The 23,535-nt window shown below is 33.4% G+C and overlaps 1 protein-coding gene and 1 long non-coding RNA gene across 3 annotated transcripts; both read right to left on the reverse strand.

Annotated features, from left to right (window-relative positions):
• Positions 1–4,816: 4,816 nt before the first annotated feature.
• On the reverse strand, positions 4,817–12,568 carry LOC134726491 (uncharacterized). The gene is made up of 2 exons (XM_063590897.1): positions 10,743–12,568; positions 4,817–10,526 (listed from the first exon to the last, which is right to left on the reverse strand). The coding sequence occupies exons 1-2, from the start codon at positions 12,566–12,568 to the stop codon at positions 4,817–4,819; spliced, it is 7,536 nt and encodes a 2,511-aa protein (XP_063446967.1).
• A 690-nt stretch (positions 12,569–13,258) lies between these two features.
• LOC134725223 (uncharacterized) lies at positions 13,259–22,714 on the reverse strand. 2 transcript variants are annotated; one of them, XR_010108533.1, is made up of 6 exons: positions 22,658–22,714; positions 18,201–18,267; positions 17,126–17,192; positions 16,081–16,118; positions 14,583–14,643; positions 13,259–13,594 (listed from the first exon to the last, which is right to left on the reverse strand). It is a non-coding gene; the product is annotated as an uncharacterized LOC134725223 (long non-coding RNA). The 2 variants fall into 2 exon arrangements; XR_010108532.1 differs by having other exon boundaries at positions 22,650–22,708.
• Positions 22,715–23,535: the final 821 nt, after the last annotated feature.

The following is a 23,535-nucleotide window of genomic DNA, read 5'->3' on the forward strand; positions in this document are numbered from 1 at the left end:
CTATTAGCCTATATGTCCAATGTATTTTTGTTTTACAATTAACTTTATGACTAGACCTGTGACAGAGCTCAACGTAGAGGCCATAGACTATATATAGATGCATGCCATTTCATTATAGACAAACAGATTTGACACTAGGTGACAGAAAGGAAACAAAGAAAATTAGTCAATAAAGGGCATACGATACAGGTACAGGAGAGGTAATGATGTTGCTAACGTAAACTGAATAACATATTATTTAAACTAAACTGTTATTTTCGCGACGTCAAACTGTGACACATCTGCATTTCGGGAATTGGTGCCTTTTTCGACTGATTGTATCATTCAAACTGATTTAATTTTAAATGATTTGCTGGACCCCCTCTTTTTCAAAATGACATTCGGTTTGAATACGGTTTATTTATGACAGTATAATTAAAAGAAAATGGAAGGAAAGACCTATCAATTATTCAAGAAGAATTGAACTTTAATATTGTTCTTACATCTCTTCTGAAAAAAAAAATCCACCTCCTTGTTATCACTTAAACTCTGAAACTACAAGTCCAATCGATCCCAAAATTTACAGTCAGCAGGGCATACATGTACTAAAGGTTCATAAAACAACGTGGTGCCGATATCTCTCAAGACTTTTCCTAGAGAAAAAGAATGGCAATGCCGTAAAAATCGCTTGCTAGGTCCGTAATTCTCAATGAAATCCTACAATAAAAATGTCCGCTCCTCTGGATTGAAAAACTTATCTGTTACAAACTGGTGCTGAAAAATATACATTTTAAGAAAATAATCCTTAAACGTGTTTTAAAGTTGCACCGGATCAATTAAATCCAAATCATGCACTGCTGGTGAACTGTGATCAAAATGTCAATTTCCTATAATGACCAAAGAAATTACATTGTGTACATTCCATCTCTATAGATGTTGTCTGTCCAACGTCCCGACCTAAAGAGAAATAAAAAGACTAAGTTTTTCTTAATATAAACACGCGTCACGTGGTGTCTCCTCAATCTGGCGCGCGCGCTGGACCTAAAATAAAATAAAAACTTTCCAAACTAAACATGAAACTTCTCCGGTAACAAAATACTAGACCCCTTACTGTAAACAAACAAACAAACAAGCAAAACAAACAAACAAAACAAACAAACAACCCCCCCCCCCCCCCCCCATCAATCTATGTTTCAAAGGGGGAAAGACCGTTTACAATTGCTTTTTGAAAGCAATTGATTTATATTGTAAAAAGGCCTTTTTAACCATTCTGTTCCGTTAATACAAAAAAAAAAAAAAAAAATCCCCGAGACCCCCTTTTGCCCCCCCCCCCCCCATTTTTTTTACCCTCCACTTACAACTGAATGTAGTTTGTGTGCTATTAATCCTATCAACGTTAAACGAACGACAACTCCAGTTTTTTCCCTATTATTAAGGTCTTTCCTTTCTTAAATGGAAAGACCTTACTGTATTTCGTTTGTTTATTATTATTATTATTATTCTTTTTCCTCGTCCGTTTTCAAAGTCAAAAATCAAGAAAAGTACGCAACATATCCAAATGATCTTTAGTATCATGTATCAGGGGTATAATATCTATCTTGTATTAGAATAACCAAGGTTTACTGTTTACCTTATAGGAGTTATCTCCCCAATTACAAAAAACACTGTTATCACTACTCCTCATAAACTATAAGACTTAGCGGCAAATGGTTTTTTTTTAAATGTTCCTTGCCAAAAGTTACAACTTCAAATAACTTTAACCGAAGCGATCCAGTGACCTATTATAGGAGTTATTTCCACTTGAATATTTAAATTTTCGATATGCATATAAATTTCATGAACCGTAAGTCATAAAGACTGCGGGTCTTCAGATTTGAGTTCATTGGACCAAAACTAGAAAATATAGGTCAAGGTCAAAGGTCAAGGTCATATTTTAGATTTTCAAAAGTTTTTCATTTCCCTATTACTATTGAACGGTTATAGATACAGAAAAATTAAGCAGTGAAAAATGATTGGTACTTCAAGGGGCAACTTTTTTACATTATGACTATACTGATTTTACCATCATGTAAGGGACATAACTCCCATTGATGGTTTTTAAAAAGCCATTTTTAGGCAAAACTCTTTAACAAAAGGTCCTTGACCCATACGATCTTTTGCAATGACCTTGTGGAGCAATGACCTTGACGAAGGTCACAAGGTCAAAGGTCAAGGTCATTAAATTATGTGTTTTTTGGCACTATTTAAACAGTTTTATGAGTGTTTGAATTCCAATCAATCAATCAATCAATAAATCAATCAATCAATCAATCAATCAATCAATCAATCAATCAATCAATCAATCAATCAATCGATCAATCAATTAAACAATCAATCAATCAATCAATCAATCAATCAATCAATGAATCAATCAAAGCAAGTTTCCGTTTCATGTGTTTAATACGGGATCCAAGGTCTCTTTTTTTCGCTTGTTTTAATTGACTCTTTCCAACGTGTTTAACCAACGTGTTTAACCAACATGTTAACCAACGTGTTTAACTAACCAACCAACCAACCAATCAATCAATGCATGTTTCCGTTTCATGTGTTTCATACGGGATCCAATGTTGTTTTTTTTTCGCATGTTTTAATTCAGCCTATCCAACCAACGTGTTTAATCAACGTGTTTCACCAACGTGTTAAACCAACATGTTTAACCAACGTGTTTAACTAACCAATCAATCAATGCATGTTTCCGTTTTATGTGTTTCATACGGGATCCAATGTTTTTTTTCCGCTTGTTTTAATTCAGCCTATCCAACCAACGTGTTTAACCAACGTGTTTAACTAACCAACCGACGTGTTTAACCAACCAACAAACCAATCAATCAATGCATGTTTCCGTTTCATGTGTTTCATACGGGATCCAAGGTTTTTTTTCCCGCTTGTTTTAATTCAGCCTATCCAACCAACGTGTTTAACCAACGTGTTAAACCAACGTGTTTAACCAATGTGTTTAACTAACCAACCAACGTGTTTAACCAACCAATCAATCAATGGATGTTTCCGTTTCATGTGTTTCATACGGGATCCAATTTCTTTTTTTCTTCTCTGGCTTGTTTAAGTATCCAACGTGTTTAACCAACATGTTTAACCAACATGTTTAACCAACGATTTTAACCAACCAACCAACCAACCAATCAATCAATCAATCAATCAATCAATCAATCAATCAATCAATCAATTAGTGCATGTTTACGTTTCATGTGTTTGATACGGGATCCAAGGTCTCTTTTTTTCTTCGCTTGTGTTATTTGAGCCTATCCAACGTGTTTAACCAACCAAGGTGTTTAACCAACAAACCAAATAATCAATCAATGTTTGTTTCCGTTTGATGTGTTGAATACGGGATCCAATGTCTTTTTTTTCGTTTGTTCTAATTGAGTCTATCCAACGTGTTTAATCGACATGTTTAACCAACGTGTTCAACCAACCAACCAACCAACCAACCAATCAATCAACCAATCAATCAATGCATGTTTACGTTTCATGTGTTTGATACGGGATCCAAGGTTCCTTTTTTCTTCGCTTGTGTTAATTGAGCCTATCCAACATGTTTAACCAACCAACGTGTTTAACCAACAAACCAACCAATCAATCAATTAATGCAAGTTTCCGTTTCATGTGTTAAATACGGGATCCAAGATGTCTGGGTTTTTTTTTTTCGCTTGTTTTAATTGAACCTCTTTTGCGTGTTTAACTAACCAACGTGTTTAACCAACATGTTTAACTAACGTGTTTAACCAATCAACCAACCAATCAATCAACCAGCCATATACCATAGCTTGCAGATTTCAATAGTATAGGACTGATGGTGTTTTAAATATATTGATATGTAACCTGAAGTGATTTCTTGAAAACCGCAAAACTGTTACTCTACTATTTCATACTTAAAAATATCTGCCAACAATAGTTTATTGTTATCAACTACAATGATATCTTACTGGAGGTAATCCTTATGTTGAACGAAAATGATTGTGACTAAATAATTGGACATAGACAGTAAATATATTTATTGAAGTGACACGAATTGTTTGCAATAAAAAAAAAAAAGAATTCATACACAATATTCAAACGTAATAAACAATCAATATCAAGCAAAACATCTGGCTTATGAGACATTATATATGAAATATTATTTACAAATTAAAAGAATGTAACAATAAATATATAAATATGGTTTTAAAAAAAATGTCACACCACTAAGTGGAATAAATGAAGACTTCTTTCTGTATTAATATTAAAATCATCCAAATATGACATATTTAAACAATAGTTTGATTAGTCAAACATTCAAGTAATCTTGCACACCACTGAAGTCTTTTGGTTTGATCTGAAATAGAAAACAAATTAATTGAGATCGTTTTAGGTGGAGTTCGTGTTGATCAGCTTTTCCCCCCTGTTGTGTTTTGTGTACTTTTGTTTGCCATTTTATCTTTTTTCTTATTTGCCATGGAGTTGTCAGTTTATTTTGCACTTATCGGTTAAAATGGCTTTTTGATATGTGACATTATGTATAAATTTTACTTGGTGGGGGAGGGGTAAGGGTACAGGGAGGGGGGAAGGATATTATTTCACCAATCTTTGGAATCTGAATAGTTTAAAGAGAAAAGTCTCCTCCTCCCCCCCCCCCCCCCCCAGTCCAGGATTTCGGGATCGGGACCCCTCCTATCCCACCCGGCCCTTCATCTGTGTATGGTGCGTTTCGTTGTTGTTGCTTGCTTAACTCGCAGTGTCATTTACAGGTACCAATTATATTCATATACAGTATATATATATATATATATATATATGATACTTATCGGCTATCTTTAAGCATTATGGATACAGCATCGTGATAACTGTAGTAAGTTGGAATGCCTTTAACTTCTACTTTTGAGCAACCTTTGACATAGACATGATCAATCAATGTACCACCTTCTGTTGTGGCCTCTTCCACTAGCTGTTGAAATCCTTTTGAAGTCATATAGTCCAGTATGGATCTTTCTCCCTTTAATATGTCTTGATTAAAGTCACCTAAAACAATGATATTGTTTGAAAGTTCAGTCAATTTGCTTACAAACGAAATAAATGTTTTAAGAAATATTCCAATTTGATACTTCTGAGTTCTATATATTGTTGCCACAAGGACATTCATGGTGGGGATTCTGAAAGTCATACATTCTAGATTTTCCACGGTAATGTTACAATTTTCATATTCAGAATCTGTTTTTACATATACTCCAACTCCTCCGTGGCCCATAGCTTGCAAATTCATAAACACAGAATTAGTCGGTGTGTAGGCTGCAGATCTTGGTTGGTGATAAAAATCATAGTTAGGAAGATAAACATGATCAGAGGAAGATTCAAGCCATGTTTCAGTCAGACAGACATAATCTGCATCTGAACAGTCTGAATTAGCCACTAAATCATTTTTATGAGCTCTTAGTCCTTGGATATTGTGATAAACAATAGTTACAAGTGTTTCTTCAGATGATGCTTCTACATTTTCAGTCAGATAATGTTTCATTGTTTTTATGCCTTTTATGATATCAGGATCACAGTATATTTTTTTACCAAGTGTTTTGTCATCAATTGGTAATATATGAAGCCCTTCTTTTGTAGTAACTCTACTCAATGCAACATATGCCTGGCCATAAGTGAAGCATTTATTCAAATCCACAACTGCTTGTGAAACTGTCAAACCCTGAACTTTATGAACAGTACATGCCCATGCTAACTGCAAAGGAAACTGTTTTCTCGTTCCATTTTTGAATGGTATGTCCTCTGTAGATGGTTCCAATCCAACGCATCTTTTCCCATTTATTGTTTTTTGAATCTTAGCGTTTTTTCCTACTCTCTCATTGTCAAAATTGATAAAAATAACATTCGGCAAAGACCCTTCTAAAAATTCTGCAATGCTGACAATAGTGCCCATTACCCCATTTACCAAGCCATCATTGACGGCTTCATTCTTTTTCAGCATTACGCGGGCTCCTTCAGCTAATAGAATTGAAGTTGGGAGACAAATATCAGTTTGTGAAAAATTTGCTGTTTTCTTTCTTAGTTTTCCTGTAGCTTTATTTTTTTCAAAATCTTGTGCTTCAATTAACTTAGGTTCACTGGACAGTTTAATAACCATTTCAGTATTGTGAATATTAATCTCATTATTAGTAGCATAAATGTGTAAAGCTTCATCTGTCCCACTACCTATACACTGCTTTAACATTTTTAAATCTGAGGATTCTAACGGAGAATATTTGTCTTTTATCCTAAGTCTATTCAATAACTGAGCAAACAAACCATCTTCACGTTGTCTCATGACTTCATCTAATTCTACAATAGTGAAGAAATCGTTCCACAGATAGTTCAAAGGATTCGATGGATCATCTACATAAAGTTTATCAGTTTTTCGGCATTTTACTGGTGGTAACTGAAAAAAATCTCCAACAGCTATCACTGAAACCCCACCAAAAGGATCTTTTTCAGGTCTTTTCTTGATCTGACGCAACCGTTCATGAATGAAGAATAACAACCTCTTGTTGACCATTGAGACTTCGTCTATGATTAAAATTTGTAAATTTTCTAATTTTGACCTTAAAGTGTTCAGCTTATCTTCACCAAGCATCGCTTTGTCAACAGTAAGAGTTTTGAAAATAGAAAGAGCATGGTGAATCGTCAATCCATTTATATTGAAGGCTGCAGTGCCAGTTGGTGCAGTCAATAAAACTGTCAAATCGTCTGGACTAGGAGAGCAGCGAGCAAGAATTCTTGTGGTTTCATAATGTAAGCATTTAATCAGATGGCTTTTTCCTGTTCCAGCTCCGCCTGTTACAAAGACGTGAAAGGGAGGGGGATTTTTACCATTGGCTTTTAGGTTGCACCATTCTCTTACCTTATAGAAAATACGCCTTTGTTTCATGTTTAAACCTCTCAACAAGGGTATAACTTCCGACCTTAGTAAACAAGTTTTAATCCCATTTCCACTAACTATTTCTGGCTTGTTACTTTTATTTAAATCTGGTATTCCAAATTCAGGACTGTCGACTTCTATGACAGTTGAAGATTTGGCTGCTTCAGTGCATTCACGTCTTTCACTCTCTGTTTCTGGACATAGGTCTGCCCACGCATCTTCTTGGTAATCATTTTCTTCCAATTTTTTTTCTGCAGCTTCTAGCTCTTTGCCACTTTTCACAAAGTTGGACATGTTAGTATTAACTATTTGTTCGACTTTAACAAGAACCTCTTTCTGATTATACCTGACCATTCCTGATTTGTAAAACAATTCATATGTCAAAAATTGTGGCGGTTTCAACTGTTCCTCTAATCTGTAAGGTAAATATAACTGTAAAATACTTTGGTAGTACTGTTCAGGCGATGTTTCAATGGAAAATCGTGCATATTTGATAATAGCAGGCTGGGTTCTTGTCCGCTTTCTGATGTATCCCATATCATTTTTAAGTTTGAATGTGGTATCTTCATTTATTTTATTTGGAACCTGTGTTTCTGCTAAAACTGAAAACTCGGAGCAAAATGAAGCTAAACACATCTGATTAAATAATTCAAGTTCTGGTCGACTTTTATATCTATCAGTAATGCTTTTCATCCAAAGTTCGATATCATCACCGTCATCAATGTCATCATCATCATCGATTTCCTTTGAAGGTTTTTTTGTATTTGCGCTTTTAGATTTGATTAAAAGTTCTTTTAGAGGAATACTCATTTTACATGGATTTTCTCCAACTGGAATGAATTCAACTTTTCTTGAACATTCTTTCAAACTTAAGCCGATCACTCTAAAAACAGCTTCTTGGGCACTCAGCTCTCGAAAGTGAAAGTATGCAGTACCTACTTGTTTCATTGTATGTTGTGCATTCAAATTTCCATCAGCGGCCTCATTTTTTGTTTGTTGTAGCAACAATCCAAGTTCACGTTCTGATTTACTGATGTAACTTATTATATAAACAACACAAGAATAAGCATCTAATATGTATTGTATATCCATATTTGCGTCCCATGCTTTCAGGAGATGCGGGTTGTACTGATTGATAAACATTTCATTTTTGTTTCTTTTTAACACCACAGTATTTCTATATGTAACTGACCTAAAGCATTCTTGAAAATCTTCCTGAGATACTCCTGCCCTTATGAATAACTCCGTAGTAGTTAAATTTTCCTTTTCACAGTCTTTGATTACAGCCCATAGAGATTCTAATATCTTTTTAGCTTCTAATGAACTAATTCCCGATTTTGGTTTTTCAACAACATCATCGTCAACATCTTCATCAGTGTCATCAGCAACACTACATTCTTCTTCATCATCCTTAGGTGGGCGTGATATAAATGTTTTTTCAGAGGGTGGTCTTGGGAAATTAAAACGACACACAGTTCCCTTTTTTCTACAACTTTTTGAATGTGTTTTGCTATGTTGTTGTACAGTTGTGACAATGTCTTTTAGCTCTGAGTCCTCGGTTTCCAGCGGTAGTTTACATGTTATATATTTGTCAACAAACTCAGTTACAATATCATCTTCATCTTCATTAAATTTTGGGGCATCTTCTACCCAGAACAAACAGTGCGTGTGTGGAGAACCTCTCTGTTGAAATTCAACTCTATAAAAGTAGTCTATCACATGACCAATTGGTTGAGCATCTGACATTATAACATCTTTTAGAAATTTTTTAAATCTACGATCAAACATTCGTGCAGGTGTAACAGGATTACTACAAAGGACTTTGCACTTTTCATCCCAAGTAAGTTCGTCAAACTTACGAATATCTCCTTGTTGCTTCAATATTGTTTCTATGATTTCTTTCCATCTGAAGTCTGCAGAAGAAAACGAGGCAAAGAATGTGGGAATACCTAACTGGCGAATCATAGCAAAAATATTCTTTTGTTCAGCTTGCCAATAAGGAGGTGTTCCTCTTACAGGTTTCATAAACTTTATTGCCTCATCTTTTCGGAATAACCCATGTAATGTGTCTTTATCACATAGCATTTTGCCTGTTACTTTCTTTCCATTTGAAAACACCGATCCTTTCCTTAAGGAAATTTGAACATTTGACATAACTCTATCTAGTTCAGACATATATTGACAAAAGAATATATAAGAAGTATCTCTTGCAAATCGGTTTTCTACACTCATTAATCTCAGATTGAAATATCTTAATAAAGATAACTTTTCTTCTCTCTCTTCATTCAATGTGTTTTTACCTGTAGGATAATGTACTGGAAACGTTTGAGCTTCAATACCCTTTGTTCTCAAAAGACTTACAGGGTTATTTTCCTCTGCAGGTGATAGATTGAATTCCTTATCAAACAATGCATCTAAAGCTTCCTGTGCAATATCAGCAGGCTGTAAACATGTGTCCAACTGAACGCCCTGTAAAGTATCATCTAAGTATGTATCCGCTTCATTTGTTTGTTCCTCTGTATTTGACCTATCTTGCAAATTATCATTTAGCGTTTCATTTGTTGTTGTTGAAGTGTCCATGCTCTCTACTTCAGGGCAACAGTCCTTATTTTGTAAAGGAATAGGGTTCAACCACTTTTCATTGATTACTATATTTGAATACCACTCATTTTTTTCTTTTAAAAATAGCAATGCTTCTTCTAAATGTTTAGTATCAACAAATTGATATTCCTCATAACCCTTATATTGTAATTTCCTTTTGAGCTTCACTTTAACTAAACAATTGTCATCTTCAGATCTAGGCAAAGTAGTAGTTACCTTAAAAATATCTGACGGTACACAAACACATGGTCCATGAACTGCCTTTTGGCCACCTTTAGGTAGAGCAATTATCTTCATGAAAGGTATATTAAGAGAAATTAAATGTTGTTCTAGTTGATTTAATTTGCTAAGTTCATTAGGAACATCATCTAATAATAGGTTGTTAAAAAAAGATTCAGCAGGCACTTTTCCTTTCTGGATCTTTCTGTGACATGTGTAACAAATCCAAAGGGATTGTCTACTAGTTCCTTGATACTTACATTCATCTTCGCATTCGTCTAAACATTTATGCAAATACTTATCAGAAATGCAAGTGTCTGCTACATCTTTTACAGAATCCTTTTGATACAAATCCTTCTTATATTCCATTACTTGATTTTGAAATGAAAGTCTAAAACAGCAAGCACAAATGTATTCAGGTCCTTCACATACATCTTTCTTAAATTTTTCAATAACTTTTGACATGTCTTTTCCTTCTTCTTTAGAAAGAATTCTTTTAGACAAAGTCTGACTTTTAACATGCTTTCGATGTTCATCATCATTAGCATACTTGTGAATGCTTGCCTGTTTCACCTTACTTTGATATTCATCATCAGTAGCATACTTGTGAATGCTTGCCTGTTTCACCTTGTTTTGATATTCATCATCAGTAGCATACTTGTGAATGCTTGCCTGTTTCAACTTATTTTGATGTTCATCATCAGTAGCATACTTGTGAATGCTTGCTTGTTTAATTTTAATTTTGTGTGCATCATCAGTAGCATATTTGTGAATGGCTGCCTCTTTCAATTTTTTTCTGTATTCATCATTATTTTCATATTTTTTAATGCTTTCATTTTTCTTTTCTTCCCTGTGTTTTTCGTCTGTCATATACTTTTCCTTTGAAGCTTTTTTAATATCTAATTTATATGTGTAATCATTCTGATATTTCTCCCTTCCTTTTCTTATTTTCTGAGCTTTGTACGAATCGTCGTTCGAATACTTTTTCCTTTGTGTTGATAATGTTTTGTACCTTGATTGAGAATCTGTTTGATACTTTAATTTTTGTTTTTCAGATTTTGATAAGTATTGTACTTCATTTATAGCTTTGTCTGAATGAATTCCTTTCTGTGACGATATAACAGAAGAATTGTTTTCATTATTTAAACCACTCGTCTGTTGATCTTGTTTTCTGTATTTCTTTGAAACAAATAAATCATTTTGCTCACATTTCCTTTTCATTGCAACTCCCTTATTTTCAGGTGGTTTGTGCATCTCTGGTATAACTGATAATACAACCTCATAGTGTTGTAAGTCTCTGATGTGTTGAAGATAGATTGCTCTATCATTTATTTCACTGTTTGTGTGAATTTGAGACGATGAATACTTTATCCATACTCCATTATAAAACGTATAAATATCCGTTTTTAGAAGGTCTGCTGCGGCGATTATTTCCAATGCAGTTCCCCATGAATTGTTCTCTCTCATTTTTCGACCACTTATATGTTCTTCTACTGTACCATATTGGTTTTCTAATAGACTAGTCAAATGATTTGAAATGCTCAAGCTATGCTTAATAATGTCTTGTCTTACTTTTTTATGGAATACTTGTGTATGTGAAACAGCATAAGATATTGCTCTAAAGAGACAGTTTCCGTCTGCTATGATGGACTTTGTTTCAAAGGGATGGCCAATATTACACAATTCTGAACTGCACATGTTTTTTTTCACTTCTTTTGAAGATATATTCAATAGTCCACAGAGTTCCCTTTTAGAGTAGAAATCTAATGGCTTAAAGGAATAATTGGATCTACAATCAGACATTATTTCTATATCAGAAACTTCATTATCTCTAACAAATGTACATGGAGACCCTACCTTTGAAAAATCTACTGATTCCATGTCATCTGATATGTCCATTAACCTGTCGGATTCAATGTCATCTGATACATTGTGTGATATGTCCATTAATATGTCTGATTCAATGTCATTTGAAAGATCAGATACACGTCTTTTGGTATTTTTCAACAATCCTCCCTTTAAATTGTCGAGTGTTTCTTCATTAGTCTCATTTTCTTCAATACTATGCTTACTATCTAAATAACCTAATATTGGTACACTATCTTGTATTTCAATATGTTGCATATTATCTTGCAATGTCATATCTACACTACTGTCAACTGTTTCTTGTATTGCAACAGTAATTCCTGTTACATCAAAAGGTACAGATTGATCACCCTGAACAAAATTACAGAAGTGTTGGTAAACAGCTTGAATGTCAGCAAGTTCAAATACAATACTAGAACCATAATTATCTATTAAACCAAAACGATTTCTTGCATGAGAATCAAACATATATATTTTGTTATTCTGCTTTATTACTAATGATGTTGTTGCTCTTACAGTAACAAAGCATCCGTCTGAGTCTATTAATGCATATTGCAGGGCTTGGTCTAAAGGTAAAACGCCATCAAAATCTGGGTCAACGTCATGTACAAATGCACAAATGGAACGTTTCTTGTGACAATGAATAATACGATTTCTAAGATCTACAAATTCTGGAAGATCTTCCACACAAAGATAATTATTAGTACCGTGCACAGATGTATAAATATCGTTACCTTCAATTAGTATATTGTCAAGATATAACTTGTTCCATGCAAAAACTGGTTTCAGTTTACTATGCACTATTGCAGATAAACAATTACTAACACATTGTTTCCCAGCGTTTTCACCAAACCTGGTATTTCCTTGATGAAAACTACCCTGAATGACTAGATTATTTTGTTCTTGTGTTACTTGTGATCTTGATAAATCATATAAAACTACAGGATTTTCAAATCTGATATTTGCATGCATACCTGTTTTCTGTTCACCTATCCATAAATAGGAATGCACAGATTTGTCTGCTTTGTTATCAATGTCATTTTTATTATTTCTACCCTGGCATGTTTGCTTGTTTTCAGACTGATTGTTGATTGAACCTGAATGACTTTTTAGTTTACTCAATTCTGAATTGATTAAATTAGTCTTAACTAAATGTATGTTGCAGTCAACAGAAGGAGCAGTCAATTCATTAACAGTTTGATACTGTTCAGTGGTATTGGCAACAGTATGCCCAGTTAAATCAGTAACAGTGTCATTGCAATCAGAGTTAACTGTCAATTCATTATCAGTGTTATTTCTTTCAGTATTACTGACAACAGAGTAAACAATCAATTCATTATCAGTGTTATTTCTTTTATTGACAACAGAGTTAACAGTCAATTCATTCACAGTGTGATTTCTTTTATTGACAACAGAGTTGACAGTCAATTCATTCACAGTGTGATTTCTTTCAGTATTATTGACAACAGAGTTAACAGTCAATTCATTATCAGTGTGATTTCTTTTATTGACAACAGAGTTAACAGTCAATTCATTCACAGTGTGATTTCTTTCAGTATTATTGACAACAGAGTTAACAGTCAATTCATTATCAGTGTGATTTATTTTATTGACAACAGAGTTAACAGTCAATTCATTCACAGTGTGATTTCTTTCAGTATAATTGACAACAGAGTTAACAGTCAATTCATTATCAGTGTGATTTCTTTTATTGACAACAGAGTTAACAGTCAATTCATTATCAGTGTGATTTATTTTATTGACAACAGAGTTAACAGTCAAATCATTAACAGTGTCATTTCTTTCAATTTTATTGACAGTAAATTCATCAACAGTGTTTTCTCCTTCAGGATAACCATTCTCAGTGCTTTCTCCTTCAATTTTATCAATATCAGTAGACTGTTGCAAAGCCTCCTCTGCCAACCTTCTTTCTCTCATTCTTAGTTTTTGTTCTTTGGCTTTGGAGGCTTTGCTCTTATTTGATTTACGTGGCATCACCTGAAATGAAAAAAAATGTATAAAAATATTGTTATGACAATATCAAGTTTTGTAAAAGATTTACTATTATCAGTACCAAACTTATGTCATGTCCAACTTTGTTTTTAAAGCTTGAAATGCCAAAAACAAAATATAAATAAAATTTTTAATCAAATCAATAGTACACTGATTGATTAACCTGTTTGTTTCAAGGATGTAACCTTAAAAACATTTTTGTTTACACTTTGTGAAACTGTTCATTTGAACAAAAGTTTTTATTGTATTTGAGAAGCTGATGAAACGATTAATATATTTAAATTCAGAACTCCATAATGAACACAAAATAATATACATCTAAATGCATATTGAAAAAGTTTCAAGCATTAAATAAATCTACAGAAAAAATGCATAAACATACATGTATCCATATTCATAAAAAAATATAACTGCTTGAAACCATTGACGGGTAAAGAATGCTATGCTAACTTAAAATAAACATTGTATTGCATTTATCAAATATTTTAAATTTGAGTTATCTTTCTTTTATCATATAAATTGCACATTTATATACCATGCTTAACTTATTTAATATATGATTAAATGGTTTTCTTGACAAGTCTGGTTATTTAAATACACATCATTTTGTGAACTATCACCCCTTTTTTTTGGTGAAGTTTGTGTTGTTTATTCTTTAGTTTTCTATGTTGTGTCATATGTACTATTGTTTGTCTGTTTGTCCTTTTCATTTTTTGCCATTGCATTGTCATGAGTTTGACTGTCCCTCTTTTGATTGATGAGTATAACAATATTATTAATAAATTGCATGAATGGCCTGGATAGAATGAAAAGAATGTTCACTTCTCTGCACTAAAGGGTTGGCAAAGTATTATATAGGCAGGATAACCCAAGTGGAAAAACTTTTATAGGGTATGCAATACTCCCAGAAATGGGAAATATTGAGCAATACCAATTGTTAAGCTTTTTATAAATATGCTAAAAAAATACTTACTCTATTGGTAAAGTATAGAAACCAGCTATGGATGTGAACCAACTAGGCTTAATTCCAAATGCTGAAAAAAAAAGAAGAAAAAAGTGATAATAAAAGCTTTACTATAGTATTCATGAACGATGATATCACATATGTTGATGTAAACAGTATTCAAACTACCTCTTTGACTCTTTAACATGTTTAAACATTCAATTTACATGATTAAAATAAATGTTGAAAACAATGTGAAAAGAAAACAAGAATGTGACCATAGTACACGGATCCCCACTCGCACTATCATTTTCTATGTTCAGTGGACCGTGAAATTGGGGTCAAACTTATAATTTGGAATTATAATAACAAAGATCATATCATAGGGAACATGTGTACTAAGTTTCAAGTTGATGTAACTTTAACTTTATCAAAAACTACCTTGACCAAAAACTTTAACCTGAACTTTGCACGATCATTTTCTATGTTCAGTGGACCATGAAATTGGGGTCAAAACTATAATTTGGCATTAAAATTAGAAAGATCATATCATGGGGAACATATGTACTAAGTTTCAAGTTGATTGGACTTCAACTTCTTCAAAAACTACCTTGACCAAAAACTTTAACCTGAAGCGAACGGACGAACGAACGAACAAAGGCACAGACCAGAAAACATAATGCTCCTCTACTATCGTAGGTGGGGTATAAAAATATTATAAAAGCATTGCATACATGTTCTGCTGAAATAGCTGAATAATTGTAAAATCAAGAATGAACGTCATTTTATGCTTGTAACCGACAAGCTATAAGACTACCTAAAGTCACAAGAAAGAGGTACAAATTATCAACCAAACGCAAAATTAACTATTGATACAGAGAAATATCTGACCTTTATATCAATTTTAAACTCTAATGTAAATACTGATATCAAAATGGCAGTACTGTAATATGATTGATTGTTGCTTACTGGTTACCTAACGTCCAGTGGCAAATATTTCATGCATGTTCATGACGATAAAAACTATAACAAGTAAAGTCATGATACATGTGTAGTATGAAAATACTCAGTCAAAGTCATGTTTTTTAAACCATGACAGAATGTGTTTATTTTTAACCTAGTTCATTTATATGTTTTGGATTCAAATATGACGTCAATTTTCACAGAACTAGTACACATTTTTATTTAGGGGCCAGCCGATTTTCTTGCTGTGTTGAAGACCCATTGGTGGCCATCGGCTGTTATCTGCTCTTTGGTCAGGTTCTTTGCTCTTTGACATATTCCCTATTTACAATAAACTCTCTCTAGAAGGCCAAGTAAGGTATGAAGTGAAGTTAAAGAACCCTTGATTGTGAAAGGTTATGCCAAATAAAGCTAAGGTAGCTACTCAGTCTATTCCTGAGATATAAATGTACTTCAGAATAAGGTCTGGAATCAAGAGCAGGATATATATATGATATAAGCTTCTTCTCTTTTCAAGTAACAGTAATTTATGTGTATGTAGGTGACCTCTCTTGATTATACTTACTGCTTTGACAATGTCTTCTACAGTACTTCTTCAAAAATCTGCACAAGAAAAAAACACTAAAATTATATCACCATTTAACAATCTTTCTAAATACATATGCAACATTTATCATTTATAGTAAAAATAAATCTTCCACTATTGATGATAAAAGACTGAAAAAATAATAATCAAAAAGTTAAAAACAAAAAAAGGCTTTTGTATTTGATATTTTTGTCCAATATACATGATTTTTTTTTATTAGTTGGTATTGGCCTTGAATATTCTCAGATCTGTACTTGGTGCCTTTTTGATTTTGGGATGTATAACATGTATAAGTATCCCTCCATATCAACTCTGTGTTTTTGTTCATGTAATTCTATTTGTATCTATCTATCAAGTTAAGCCTTTTTTAACTGATATTCATGATATTTCTTCTTATGTTGTTCTGTTATACCGTTGTCCCAGGTTAGGGGAAGGTTGAGTGCTCGCAAACATGTTGAAAAAACTCCGCCACATTTTGTTTTATGGGCCAGTTCCAAGCCTGTAGTTGCTGTTTCATGTCTATCATATTTATTTTTTGGTAATTGTTTTCTTATAAATTATGCCCTTAGTTTTCTCAATTCAATTGTTTCATATTTCTCATGTTGAGGGCCTTTTATAGCCAACCATAGGCATACAGAATGTGTTTTTCTCATTTTTGAAGGCCGTACAGTTTGGTTATAATTGCTTACATCTACTTCATTTGAACTTTGTGACCTAGCGAATTCAGACTATTTACCACATGATCAACTTGACAGTATCATATGCATGATATGTTGAGCAGGATCTGCTTACTCTTTTGGAGCACCTGAGATCACCCTCATTTTTTGTTGGGGTTCGTGTTGCTTAGTCTTTATTTTTCTATGTTGTGTCTAATTATTTGTCTGTCCTTTTTTTTTAAATTCAAGCGTCACTGATGAGTTTTTTGTAGACTAAACACGCGTCTGGCGTATATACTAAATTCAATCCTGGAATCTTAATGAGTTTATTCATGTATATGTAGGTGACCTCTCTTGATTATACTTACTGCTTTGACAATGTCTGATCAAACAACAGCTTTATAAAAATGTCTTCTACAGTATTTCTTCAAAAATCTGCAAAAGAAAAATACACTAAAAATTATATCACCATTTAACAATCTTTCTAAATACATATGCAACATTTATCATTTATAGTAAAAACAAATCTTCCACTATTGATGATAAAAGACTGAAAAAATAACAATCAAAAAGTTAAAAACAAAAAAAGCCTTTTGTATTTGATATTTTTGTCCAATATACATGATTTTTTTTTATTAGTTGGTATTGGCCTTGAATATTCTCAGATCTGTACTTGGTGCCTTTTTGATTTTGGGATGTATAACATGTATAAGTATCCCTCCATATCAACTCTGTGTTTTTGTTCATGTAATTCTATTTGTATCTATCTATCAAGTTAAGCCTTTTTTAACTGATATTCATGATATTTCTTCTTATGTTGTTCTGTTATACCGTTGTCCCAGGTTAGGGGAAGGTTGAGTGCTCGCAAACATGTTGAAAAAACTCCGCCACATTTTGTTTTATGGGCCAGTTCCAAGCCTGTAGTTGCTGTTTCATGTCTATCATATTTATTTTTTGGTAATTGTTTTCTTATAAATTATGCCCTTAGTTTTCTCAATTCAATTGTTTCATATTTCTCATGTTGAGGGCCTTTTATAGCCAACCATAGGCATACAGAATGTGTTTTTCTCATTTTTGAAGGCTGTACAGTTTGGTTATAATTGCTTACATCTACTTCATTTGAACTTTGTGACCTAGCGAATTCAGACTATTTACCACATGATCAACTTGACAGTATCATATACATGATATGTTGAGCAGGATCTGCTTACTCTTTTGGAGCACCTGAGATCACCCTCATTTTTTATTGGGGTTCGTGTTGCTTAGTCTTTATTTTTCTATGTTGTGTCTAATTATTTGTCTGTCCTTTTTTTTTAAATTCAAGCGTCACTGATGAGTTTTTTGTAGACGAAATACGCGTCTGGCGTATATACTCAATTCAATCCCAGAATCTTAATGAGTTTATTTATGTATATGTAGGTGACCTCTCTTGATTATACTTACTGCTTTGACAATGTCTGATCAAACAACAGCTTTATAAAAATGTCTTCTACAGTATTTCTTCAAAAATCTGCAAAAGAAAAATACACTAAAATTTATATCACCATTTAACAATCTTTCTAAATACATATGCAACATTTATCATTTATAGTAAAAAAATAAATCTTTCACAATTGATGATAAAAGACTGATAAAAACATAATAATGAAAAAGTTTTAAAAAAAAAGTCTTTTATATTTGATATAATCATGATTATAGTCCAAGTAACATGATTTTTTTTATTAGTTGATATTGGCCTTGAATACTCTCAGATCTGTACTTAGTGCCTTTTTGATTTTGGGATGTACAAGTACCCCTCCATGACCACTCCGTTAAGTTAAGCCTTTTTTAACTGATTTTTATAGTTTCTTCTTATGTCATGTTGCCGTGTTTGTGTACACAACTATGAAGTGTTCCCTCCAATGATAGGAGCACGTACATTTTTTGGAGACGTCTCAGGTGTTTTCCTATGGTAATAATAGCAACATGCAGTATACATGTAACTTACTAATTAACCATCATTCATGATATAAGTTTTTATAAACAACTTTAAATTTCTGAAATTTGGCTACTACAGACGATAATTTTTCTCTTATTATAATCTTTAAGTAAGCTTGCATTATTTCTGTTAATGAACATGTTGCAATTGAAATTACAAAATCGCAAGGCACAAAATCCATGATATCAATTAAAATCATGACCTTTAAACCATGAAAATGAGGTCAAAATCATATGAACCATGCCAGACAGACATGTACAACTGACAATCATTCTTTGGATTAAATATACATGTAGTTGATCATATGATCTATTGCTTATAATATCTGAGAAAAAAACTCTGCCATAAGAACTCAGGGGCGGATGCAGGAATTTTCGAAATGGGGGGTGCTAACCCAGGGCAAAGGGGGGGTGCAAAACATATGTCCCGATACAAATGCATTGATCGGCAAAAATAAAGGGGGGGGGGGGGGGGTGCGCACCCCCGGAACCCCCCCTCTGGATCCGCCACTGGAACTTAACATTGAACAGTGAATCATGAAAATGAGGTCAAGGTCAGATGATACATGTACATGCCAAACAGACATATACACCTTACAATCCTTCCATACAACACATATAGTGTAGTTGACCTATTGCTTATATTTTGAAAAAGCCAGACCAAAACACAAAAACTGAGCAATGAACTGTTAAATTGAGGTCGAGGTCAAATAAAACCTGCAAGACTGACATAGGTATACCATGTATACGTCATGGTGATAAAATATTTCCATAAACCAAATATAGTTGACCTATTGCATATATAGTTTAAGAAAAAAAGACCAAAACTCAAAAACTTCACATTGACTTATTACTGCACCATAAAAATGAGGTCAAGGTCAAATGACACCTGCCAGTTAAACATGTAAACCTCACAATCATTCCATACATCAAATTTAGTGAACTATTGCTTAGAGTATCTGATATATGAACTTGTCTAGGAAAACTTAACCCAGTGTTTTCCCTAGGCTATTCATGCATTGCGGTACCGCTACGCATAGAATTTTGGCCGCTATCAGGGTTTCCCCTGGGTCAATTATTTTTTTCGCCACCTCTTTCGCCAAAACAATATATTTTTCGCCACTTTATTATTTTTTTCGCCAAGTAACACAAATACATTTTTCTTTTAAAATTTTCCTTTTTTTCCAGCCCCCCTAAATAAGAAGTGGTTTTTAAAACAAAACGAAGCATCTTATCACTTGAAATTGATCTCTCGTGTAAGGTGTAGTCATTACATTGAAGGGTTACTCTCATGCCAACCTTTTGAATTTCTTCATCACAACAGTTTTCTTTTCTAGACCATCGTAAATAAGTAAAACTAAATGCTTGATAGACGTGTGTAACTGAAACGACTTTGAAGTACTCACTCAAATCAATGATCTACATGAAAGTTAAATGACAAAGTTTAAAATCGGAGACCTTTCTTGCTTTTGGACATTTTTTGTCATAACAACAATTTTCTTTTCTGGACTATCATTAAAAGAAGGAGAGGAAGCGTAAAAATTTTGCTTCAAACACGTGCGTTGCAAAGTGGTTAATAAATCCCCTTTGTGACATATGACAGAAGCCATTTAACCATAATTTGTCATATTATATAATTAACACCTTTATTAATTAGTCCTTTGATGTCGATAGCTATGAATGCAATCAGCTGATTATTGATTTTCTGTCAAAATCTTAACGAGTTCAAGGTGAATTCCGAGTATTGTCTGATCGGTTAAGTCCGAGAAACCCGAAAAAAAGTAAATAAACAAGATGGCTGAAAATAAATCGTTATATTTCTTTCGCCAAATTCTTTCGCCAATGACGAATTTTAATCGCCAGAATTATTTGCGAAAATGGCGACCGCCAGCGGAAACCCTGGCCGCTATGCATTCATCATACCCGCTATGTGTGAAATTTGTATTATCTTGTAATATACAGTGACAATTGACAAAACTCTACAGGTGTTTCAAAATCACCGGACTGATAATTGATCATAATTAGATGCAACGCTCTGATTTTACAACCATGTTGATTAGAGATAAGGCCAAAAAAAAAAATAGGTGTGTTTCCTGTTGCATGCCCCAAAAAATTAGGGTCGGTAGGTAGGTATTTTTTTTTTTTTTATTGGCCTGCTTCGGTTGTTTTTTGTGTATTTTTATAATCAGTTTGTTATTCTTTCAGGTTATTTTCATCAGTTCATTGTATAAAGTATACAAGATATGAATAGTCCATATTTCATGGTTTTTTCCAGTCACAGTAAATTCATTGTTCTTTAATCCAAAGTCATGATACTGATTGAATATATCAATAAAGGTGGTAGAATTAGAAAATGGGGCTATTATACTTTTTTTCTCGTTCCTGTGTGGACACTCATCGATTGTTATTGATAACCTTTGACTGATGGCCATAGCAGAAGCCATGCCGTTTTTGACTTCAATCTGTATCACACAAATACTTACTGTATTAAAATTTTATTTGAAATCAAACGTTTAAAAGATGCCATTCAAAGGCTATACTAAACAAAAACCGTTTCCGGAAAAAACGAAAAAAATCCGGATTCTTTTTATTTTTTCTTCCTGGAAAAAAAAGTTAGGGTCGGCACCAAAAAATTAGGGTCCGTCGGGCGACCGGAAACACACCTATTTTTTTTTTGGCCTAACAACATTCAAGATCCTCCTATTTTTTTAAGCCTCCGTAACTTTGTCAGACTTGTGAGACGGCCTTTTTGGTGCCTTTCATGGTCTCGCACTTACTGACAGTAAAGCCATGTATATTAATTAAACGATGTTTGTGACCAAAATTATGTGTACACTTTTGAAATGAAAACAAAACTGGTTCCACTTCCTCATAAAATTAACGGTAACCAGTCACTGAAGTCGTCCTAATAATCAATCGTCTAAAATAAACACGAAGACAAGCGGGCAGTTACAAATTAATATCTTCTGACGCAAAAATGTTCAATGTTTTTTTATTTTCTGTTATAATTATATTTTATTCAGTCTATGAAATATAAATCAATCAATAATTACCAAAATTTGACATTTTTAATACACGTGGTACTGACTGTTTTCACGCTTTTTTTTAAAAATAATCACTTATTAGGGAGAACGTCAAACCTGGTTTACGAAATTTTTGCAAGGAAGAGAGTATCCGTTTATTAATATTGATGGCGTTGAGTGACATTCTGCGTTAACTTACGGTAAGTAACAATTAAAAAAGTGCACACAGATATGCACTAGACCAGTCAGACTATTGGCAGTGTACGTTAACTAGTCCCAGCTTATTTAAACTAGACACTGGCTTCGGGCTACAACTCAATGTCTCAGACTGACATCACGGGTGGCTGATACAGCAGGCTTGCCATTGATTGTATTACATACAATTTATCTGTATTTACTACTAAGTATATAATAAACTGTGATATTCATACTAATGGAAATAATATTCCAGAATACTTTTTCCTTTTGGAACTTATATAATGAAGGAACTTCTATACCGTGACAAAAATGCGTGTAATATTTAGGGATACCCGTACGGTGACTGGTGAACCCGGACGTTATTATTTACCATTGGCATTGTATTGTCCTTAATATTTTTGGGACCTTCTTGTGTTTTTCAGGGATGACATTTCAATCACGAGTGCTCGAAGTGTTAGGAGGTAGTCCAAATAAGTATGATGTCTGGCAAGGCTATTTTCTTTCGTCCCAGAAAAAATTAAAAAAATAGCCTTGCCAGACGTCATGATTGTTTGGACTAGGTCCAGGATGAACAGATGGAAATTATTAGGTCACTTGTTCAAGCTTCGTCACATATGATTGATAGCGCGAAGATTAATTATATAGAGATGAAAGTGTACTGTAGATAATCATTCTCAGGTCTCGTGAATCTTACCAAGTTACCTTTTTTAAATATTATTTCTTCTTCCTCGTGTAACGCTATAAACATCACAGTCAGCTAGGCGCTTTAATCATACATCATATATTAGGACAAGTCGTCCTAATATTAGGACAAGTCGCCCAAATGTTAGAAAAACCAACTCGTCCTCTAGTTATTTTTTGTTTGTTTTTGTTTGCGTGAGCCCTCTATCTAGACATCTTTGATATTGAGTGTACATTAAATTATCAGAGATCTATTAGCCTATATGTCCAATGTATTTTTGTTTTACAATTAACTTTATGACTAGACCTGTGACAGAGCTCAACGTAGAGGCCATAGACTATATATAGATGCATGCCATTTCATTATAGACAAACAGATTTGACACTAGGTGACAGAAAGGAAACAAAGAAAATTAGTCAATAAAGGGCATACGATACAGGTACAGGAGAGGTAATGATGTTGCTAACGTAAACTGAATAACATATTATTTAAACTAAACTGTTATTTTCGCGACGTCAAACTGTGACACATCTGCATTTCGGGAATTGGTGCCTTTTTCGACTGATTGTATCATTCAAACTGATTTAATTTTAAATGATTTGCTGGACCCCCTCTTTTTCAAAATGACATTCGGTTTGAATACGGTTTATTTATGACAGTATAATTAAAAGAAAATGGAAGGAAAGACCTATCAATTATTCAAGAAGAATTGAACTTTAATATTGTTCTTACATCTCTTCTGAAAAAAAAAATCCACCTCCTTGTTATCACTTAAACTCTGAAACTACAAGTCCAATCGATCCCAAAATTTACAGTCAGCAGGGCATACATGTACTAAAGGTTCATAAAACAACGTGGTGCCGATATCTCTCAAGACTTTTCCTAGAGAAAAAGAATG

Source organism: Mytilus trossulus, chromosome 7 (assembly GCF_036588685.1).
Source record: "Mytilus trossulus isolate FHL-02 chromosome 7, PNRI_Mtr1.1.1.hap1, whole genome shotgun sequence".
Lineage (NCBI taxonomy): Eukaryota > Metazoa > Mollusca > Bivalvia > Mytilida > Mytilidae > Mytilus > Mytilus trossulus.